Here is an 8,318-nt window from a genome sequence, read left to right on the forward strand (position 1 = left end):
GAAAACAACAAATCTTTAAACCAAATTCTATTTGTGCAAATATTAATATACAATCAAATTTCTTTATAACATCCTCGTTTGTTCCAGATATTTTTGGATATTATAGCTAATTGTTGTTATAGAGAACATATATTATAACAAAACATGACATTTGGTTCCGAAAAAATTTGATTTTTATAGTAAAGTGCTATTATACATGGATGTTATTATAGAAAGGTCTTACTATAGTCTCGGTCACGAATAATGTTTTTCAATTTCAACTTCAAATACTATTTTTTTTAAACTTATTATTCAAATGGCCTAAGCATTCCATATGAGTCCTATATTAATAATCAGAGTACAAAGAAATAACATTGTGAAATATTTTTCCTGAAATTATGCTGATACCTTATTTCATTTTTTTGTTGTTTACCAAAATTTAATACTCCATTTGAACAAAAGAATTGTAAAATTAGTGGTCGAAATATCACAATTAAAATTAAAATATTAGGACGGAGAAATTTTTTTTTACAAATCCGAAAAGATCAGAATCTTCAATCGTGGTGACGGGTATTTACCCGATTCCCTGAATCCGATCCCATTCATTACAATACAACTATCCCCCAACCATCATTTCGCTGAAATTGATAAGAGTTTACGAGAGGATCAATCAAAATCAAAATCAAAGATCAGGAATTAGAAATACAACAGATCAACAAATAAAGAGTGTGCCGACGTATATGATAGGTAATTTTGATATACGCTGCTAATACGTTCAATTTATTTGTAGGTAATTTGTTTGCCTAAAGTTTTCTCATTCAATTATCGCAGTGCGTTTAGGTCACTTCAATTTTGTCATTTTCACGATGAGATATTTGCGACATTTGCTAGGAAACTGTTTTAATTGGATTGTAATGCAGATTTGATATGTTAGGTTAGATTGCGTAACGGTTTTGATTGTAGATGGCTAGTATGCAAAATTATGTGTTTATACTGAAGTCAGTCTAAGAGCTACTAAATGAAAAAATTATCCTAAAATTGCCCTACTGAGCAATTTATTTTGTGGGAACATGAGCGAAAAGCAGTTACCTCCCATCTGCCCAAGCCTTGGTAGGTAGAGTTACCTGGTACCTGTGCTGGTGTCGTAAGTATTGGTGGAATTAGTCTGAGGTGTGCACAAGTTGGCCCGGACCAGGGGCGAATGTATAGCCTAATTCACGGGGCACGTGAACCCATGGTCTCTTTGCCAAACTAGGTATTTTATGTACATATTTTCTAAAATTGATCTAATATCATCTGCTGGCACCCATGCTCCAAAGAGGCTAAATGGTGCAATTGGTTGAATGTTGAGTTATTTACCTAAAGGAGCAAGTATCAATTTCCATTTAATACTTTCTTTTTTCTCCTTCTTTTAGTGGTGCACCCATGTTATAAAAATCCTAGATCCGCCTCTGGCCCGGACACCTCATTAACAAAAAAGAATGAAATGCACTTGAATAGAGCTGAATGGATACATTGGATGATTCACAGTCGACTCCAGCTGATTGAGACAGTTGATTCATTGAGCTGTCTTAGAGAAAAGTTCAAGCTTAAGGCATTGTCGGAAGAATCTTTTCTTTGAAGAACCTCTAAGAGCTTCAACATTGGATGGACCAAGGGGACCCTCGAAATTGTTTATTGAAATTGGCTACTTGAAATTTGGGAATAATGCATTGAAGTTGATGTTTATTAGGTAAAGTAGTAAACTTTTGCATTGACCAGGCACAATGCATAAGTCAATATCCTCTGTGGGCCTGTGTTATATACAGCAGGAATGAGATGGTACCACTAGAAACTGGTTAAGACTACAGAATGACTAAACCTAAAGATATCTGTAGTCCTAAATTGATTGAAAAACATGTTCTGCCTGCATTATCTTCAGGATTGAATGGCTCTTGTAATTGATGCAATTTTCTGCTATCTTTTCCTCAGTGGATCAAGTTTTCTATTCATGATGTGAAGCTCTACAACTTGAGCACCTGGATTCATTTATTGTACAGCTGCTACTTTTTGCTTCGATTCATTCTTGCACTGAAGAAATTGAATATTTAATAGCGATGTAATAAATCATACATCCTTAATTTTGAATGCTGCACTGGGTGCAAAACGTATGATTTGCGGAGCATTATGCTTATAGTCAAAATTAGATCTCAGGACTATTATTAAACAAGGTAAAAACTTTGGAACTAAAAACTTATTTAATAAAGATACTATGTCTCTCTCACTCACACACACTTAACTAGGGTGAAGCTGAAACAATTAGGAACTTTATGTCCAATAAATCTTGGTCCGAGGTTTGGAATTAGCAGCCAAAAGCATGGACAATTTGTAGTTTCTCTGACTTCAAAATCTGCAAGCTGATTTCTTACCTTTTTGTGGTTGCTTCTAGTTGTGTGCTTGTTTAAGGAAAATGGTGAAGTTGACTATGATTGCTCGTGTAACTGATGGCCTTCCTCTAGCTGAGGGGCTGGATGATAGCCGCGATGTTCCAGATGCAGATTTCTACAAACAGCAAGCCAAGTCCTTATTCAAGAACCTCTCTATGGGCCAGATTGAGGCATCAAGGATGTCCGTCGAAACCGGACCTTATATTTTCCAGTATCCTTTTATTGTTTCCATATAATACTTCTTTCTATTTTCATCGTAGTATTTACATCTCTTCCTAGAGGCTAAATGGAAATTTTTGTAAGTAATTAGTAATAACTTCTTTGTTCAAAAAGATGACTGCAAGGTAAGTAATTCCATACACTTATTGATCTTTTCCAAATAGCTTCACTGGGTTACCTATGCTCAGATTATGATTCCTCTCCATTTTTCTCTCAAGGAAAGAGAGAATTCTGCTAACTTATAACGAGTCATCGTTGCAATTAAATGTGGATACCAGTCTACGGAGGCTTTCAATTTGAAGACAATTTAAGATGCCTATTAGTTTTAATTTTGTAATTTAAGGAGAACTCTATGAGGGCCTCTGCAGTTCTTATTGTTGCAATTTTTGGGGACAAGTAGAATCAGTGTACTCAGAACTAATGAGTATGGGTGTTCCTCCAGCTTAATGCTTTTGATAAGTGAAATATCTTCTTGGATGAAATGTGGTGATAAATATGGATGATGCAATTAATCCAAAAGAACAAAAAGAAAGCTTGATATTAGTTTATGCACATCCATTACTTGGATAGTAGCTTCTCCACTTGATATGCATTTAATATGTCTTATAAGCATTTTATTTCTCATTTTTTCTGGTTTTATGGGGAGCACCAAGGACAAGGTAGGCATAGTCTAGTGAAAACACGCTCCAACTTTAATCATGAGCTTGGAGGTTCGAGTCATTATGGGAGCACAATGGGAACCGCTACTTGTCTCCTGCAGAATTTGGGGGTTGGGGAGTTATAATACCCATATGAAAATAACAAAATGAGTTATAAATTGGACCAAGTTTATCATTAAAATTATGACTATCTGAATATGAAATCTTGGGGATGATTTGGCATGTTACAATTGTTAATGTGAAACTGTGACTTTCGAAGTGCCCACTCTCGCTACTGCTAATTCATTTGCTCGCTTTCTAAATTGGTACTAGCTTGTTATTTCTGCATCCTTCCAACCCACTTAAAACATAACTTATGGGAATTGTGAATCTACTGTTGTCTTAACCCAAGCTCTCAGTTATATCATTGAAGGGCACGTTTGTTATCTGACTATGTGTGATCGCTCTTATCCAAAGAAACTTGCCTTTCAGTACCTGGAAGACCTTAAGAATGAGTTTGAGCGTGTCAATAGGAGTCAAATTGAAACTGCTGCTAGACCTTATGCCTTTATCAAATTTGGTAAGCAACTTTCCCCAACTCTCTCCTTTTCAGTTTTCCAATTTGCTGTTGTTAATACTGATTTTCTATTCTTCCAATATATAATTTTCCCTATTTTAAAAGATACATTCATACAGAAGACGAAGAAACTGTACCAGGATACCGGAACTCAGCGCAATATTTCGAAGTTGAATGATGAACTTTATGAAGTTCATCAGATAATGACTCGAAATGTACAAGACGTTCTTGGTGTCGGTGAAAAATTGGACCGTAAGTTTCTCAGCTCAACATTTTTTTGAACTCTATATCATTAAAAAGTTTGCAAAACTTCTAGAGCTCATCCAGGCATTTCCTCATTCATCTTCTAGATATCTGCAAAGTTTCTAATTTCCAAAGGACTTTTGTGCTGTCCATTTCTTTGGCAGTTTATTTGCTGTCCTCAATTATTAGTTAATGATAGTTATTTTTGCTTAGTATCTTGTCCAAATTGTGGAATCTGCCACTAACGCTTGTGTTAGGGTAGGCTGCCTACATCACTTCCCTTGGGTGCGGCCCTTCCTCGGACCCTGCGTGAACGCGGGATGCTTCGTGCACCGGGCTGCCAAAGTTGGATATATTCTCAAAGAGGAAATTGTAGAAGTTGGAGATCTCTCTAAATTTCCTACTGCACTTGTGCTTTTTATTTGCGGGAGTGAACTAAATGAAGTGAGGACTTCATGCTCTTAATTGCAAGGTGCTTGTGGCAAGTATGGATTGGTCCTGTGAGTTCTGTCTATTTGCACTAGAACTGTTGGATCAGTCCATTTATTGTTGAAGCTGATCATTTTGTTCTTTGGGATGGTCTAAATCAAGGAGGACTAAAGAAGTGACAAAAGCATAAGATTAGGACACCTGTTCCCATCATTGGATGGGTAATTCTGTCTAATTTGCTATTGCATCTGTTTGATCAGGCCCTATTGATCATCTTTTTCTATAGGTTGTCCAAAAATACTATGAAGCACAAAAGAAGTAAAAGAAAGCTTACAGATTAGGAAACTTGTTAACAACATTATGCCTTCTTCTTATCTAAGCTTATACAAGCTGCTCCTTTTTCTTCATTATTATCTTTTTCTAGATTGATCTGAGAAATTTAATTTTAATGGAATCTGAAGTTTTGGGATTGAGGCATAGTTGATTGAGTGAATTCTGGATTTTAGAGTTGATTTAAAATTTTACATTGAATATTGACACTAAGGCTCTATGTTAGGTGCTTGTTTTCATTTGTTTTTAAAATATTGTGTTATTAACTTCACTTTTTTGTGCTTTTTGCCTTTCAAAATTTGTGTTTATCTGACCTGCTTTTGGAGGATCATGAATCTTTTTTAGATGTATTAGAGTCCTTATTAGAAGAAGAAGGACTAGGAGTGCCTACTTTTTGCTAGGGCACCCTTTTTTGTAATTATGGGTGACTTCACAATTTAGTGAAGTCTTATATCAATATACAATTATGTTACCTTTTTCAAAAAAAAATTGTGTTTACCTGACCTAAGTGTTATAACAGCTGACTTTGGTACTCTGATAAGTTTAACTGTTGATTCCTTTATATTCTCTCCTCATGAGCTCCTTGAAAGGGGTGAATATATGTTCTCTTTCATTTCTTCTATAATAAAATTCCCATGTTTAAGGAGTATGATTGGATAAAATATTTCCCCCTTTTCCTCTCAGAAACCTTGAACTTGTTTGGGTGGGTTATATTCCTGTAGGCAGCATATGATTTACTATGTGAAAGAAGTAAAATAAGCATTCTTTTGTTTGAATGCAAAGTTATAAAATGAAGTGAAAACAAATAAAATGATTGGTTTCATTAGACGTCCTGCTGACTTCTAGAATAGGAGATGAGAGTGTTCGCCTGTTGACTTCTAGAATAGGAGATGAGAGTGTTCGACTCTCCCCTCCCATGCAGGCATATAAAGATGATCTATCTATTAGATGATGGTAGCAACTATGCTCTTGTATGCCTCTTTTTGTTGTATGACCGGGAACCATGTGGTACTTGTGAGATGAATTATGATCTTGAAGTCTTTTATGTCCTTACTAATAAAAGTAGATTTTGGCTCTAATCTCGAGACAAGCTATGCTGCTTATTGTCCGAAAATGCTGTAGCATATACCTGTGCAAGATAAAATTAAGTGTTGTGACATTTTGTTGCATTATGAAGATTCCAACCACTACTGACTCATAATTTTGATATAGATCAGCAATTATACTCTAAAACAGTTGTCCTCCTAACTTCACCCTTCTCATGCATTGGCATGTTATGCAACTTATTTACCCCAAAAAAATAAAATGTTATGCAACTTTGCTCATTGTCAGTAACTAGATTGTTTAAACATCAAATTCTGCAGAGGTCAGTCAGATGTCCAGCCGCTTGACATCAGAATCCCGCATATATGCTGATAAGGCGAGAGATTTAAATCGTCAGGTTGGTTTCATTGATTTTCAAGAAGATGCACTTGAACATGAAGTTTGCTGTTCATTCTCTAAAATTCTCTTGTGCACTCACTTTTTTTTTTTTTTGGGGGGGGGGGGGGTACATTTATATCGTTTAAAAAGAATAACGCAATATAAGCTGCCTGCTTAAACTATGTAAATCAACATTCTAAAAACTTATATGTTCTGTCACTCTTTTTCTCGTTATGGACATGCATTTAGTCTGATTTCGAACTTGAAATTGCTTTAATCACTCATTCATTTTCTTCATTACTCAAGGCTTTGATTCGGAAATGGGCTCCTGTTGCTGTTGTCATTGGAGTTGTTAGTCTCCTCTTCTGGGTTAAAAATAAGATCTGGTGATGCTGCCAGAAGATGTACAGCTTAGTGGAGATGTTACTTTCACATTGGACAGTGCACAACTGACATAAACACAATGGTGTTTGTTTTTCTGCGCATGGGACAAGTCCAGCAGTTTCAGTTGAAAATGTAAAACAGATGAAGTAAACCATGACGAGCCATGTGGCTGATACTTGAGAAATGATATTGATATGATTATATGAACTGCTCAGCATGTTTTTTCTTATTACTCAACCACAAACTTGCCCTCCAATAGGTTATTGTAACTCTCAAGTGACGACTAGCTATGCTGTAAATTACAGTGGAGGCCTCATAGTCTGCTATTTTGATTTGTTTCGTAGAAATGCATGATCATGATTTCTGAAGATTATAAAGAGGTTCTTTCTATCTCAATAATTGACGTCTTGAAGCAAAAGAGAATTGAATGGATTTTGGTGTTTCTGTCAGAAAGACAGAAAATTGTTGAAGCAAAGGCACAAATGATATTTAGAAGCATTATATCCACTATATGAATTGTATAGAAGCAAAGGCATAAATGATATTTGGAGTATTATATCCACTATATGAATTGTGGAAGCTAAGACATATATCCACTATTCATTCTGCGGTTTAAGTTTGAATCCTTTTTTTTCATGATTGTGGTCATTGCATGTGATGTGAGGGAGTTTTTCTGTAAACATTTTATTTGGTTGGCATGCAACAGCGGTGAAAGGTTATTCTACGAGGCTAGAGGTGTCCTCAGTTCATGTTCGTTATACATCTGTTGGCAAATGCCCCTAATCATTGCAGCATATAAGCTCCCGTTACGCGCGAGGTCTAGGGAAGGGCCGGATCACAAGAGCGTATATCTTGCATTTCTGCAATAGGTTGTTTCCATAGCTCGAATTCATGACCTTCTGATCACATGACAGTAACTTTACCAGTTACGCCCAGACTCTCCTTCAGTTTATGACAACAATAAGAAACCAAGTGTGATTCTACAAGTGGAGTTTGAGGGGTAGTGTGTACACAGATCTTACCCTTATCTTGTAAAGATAGAGAAGTTTCTGGTAGACCCTCGGCTCAAGGAAAATATAGTCACAACAGTGTTAGAAAGATTGGCACTAGTCTTTTGAGCCGAACCGAGCTCGAGTGGGTTCCAACTGAACTTACTACAGAACATATTTAAGTCTAATTTAGCCGAGATTGTTATAGTACCGAGCTGAGTAGAGCATGAGACCATAAGATTTCAATTTTTCATTTACATTTTTAATCTCTCTGCCTAATCAAATTGTGATATAAACTAAATCGAACTAAATCGGGAGTAGTAAAAAACATAAAAAAAGAAAAAAAGAAAAAAGTATTAGCGCATCTCATAGGGGATTCTTGTAAAAGTATCCCAAAATATATTTTTTCCTAGCCGGTACAAGTATATATATATATATATATATATATATATATATCCCCTAAATTATTGGAAAAGGTTTAAAAATACCTTTTATCCACTTATTGGGCTAAAAATACCCCTCCATCCTCCTTTTTGGTTCACTTATGCCCTTTGACCGTTAGATCAATGCTGAATTAAAAATAATTATTATTCTTTTTGTAAAACTTTAAAAAAATATTTTGCAAAATATTTTCGTTTTTTTAAACTAATGCACCAGTAGTCCACTAATTTAGTAAAGTCTT

General features: G+C 35.5%; 1 protein-coding gene across 2 annotated transcripts; it reads left to right on the forward strand.

Annotated features, from left to right (window-relative positions):
- Positions 1-511: 511 nt before the first annotated feature.
- Positions 512-7,046, forward strand: LOC107828180 (25.3 kDa vesicle transport protein SEC22-1-like). Of its 2 annotated transcripts, XM_016655450.2 has the most exons (7): positions 588-726; positions 1,395-1,711; positions 2,408-2,616; positions 3,682-3,842; positions 3,945-4,091; positions 6,206-6,282; positions 6,570-7,046. In XM_016655450.2, exons 3-7 carry the CDS (start codon positions 2,429-2,431, stop codon positions 6,651-6,653), a joined length of 657 nt encoding a protein of 218 aa, XP_016510936.2. In that variant the 5' UTR covers positions 588-726; positions 1,395-1,711; positions 2,408-2,428; the 3' UTR covers positions 6,654-7,046. The 2 variants fall into 2 exon arrangements, with proteins under 2 accessions (XP_016510935.2, XP_016510936.2); XM_016655449.2 differs by lacking the exon at positions 1,395-1,711 and having other exon boundaries at positions 512-726.
- The last annotated feature ends 1,272 nt before the right edge of the window (positions 7,047-8,318 follow it).

The sequence above is a fragment of the Nicotiana tabacum genome, chromosome 8, assembly GCF_000715075.1.
Source record: "Nicotiana tabacum cultivar K326 chromosome 8, ASM71507v2, whole genome shotgun sequence".
In the NCBI taxonomy this organism is placed as follows: domain Eukaryota; kingdom Viridiplantae; phylum Streptophyta; class Magnoliopsida; order Solanales; family Solanaceae; genus Nicotiana; species Nicotiana tabacum.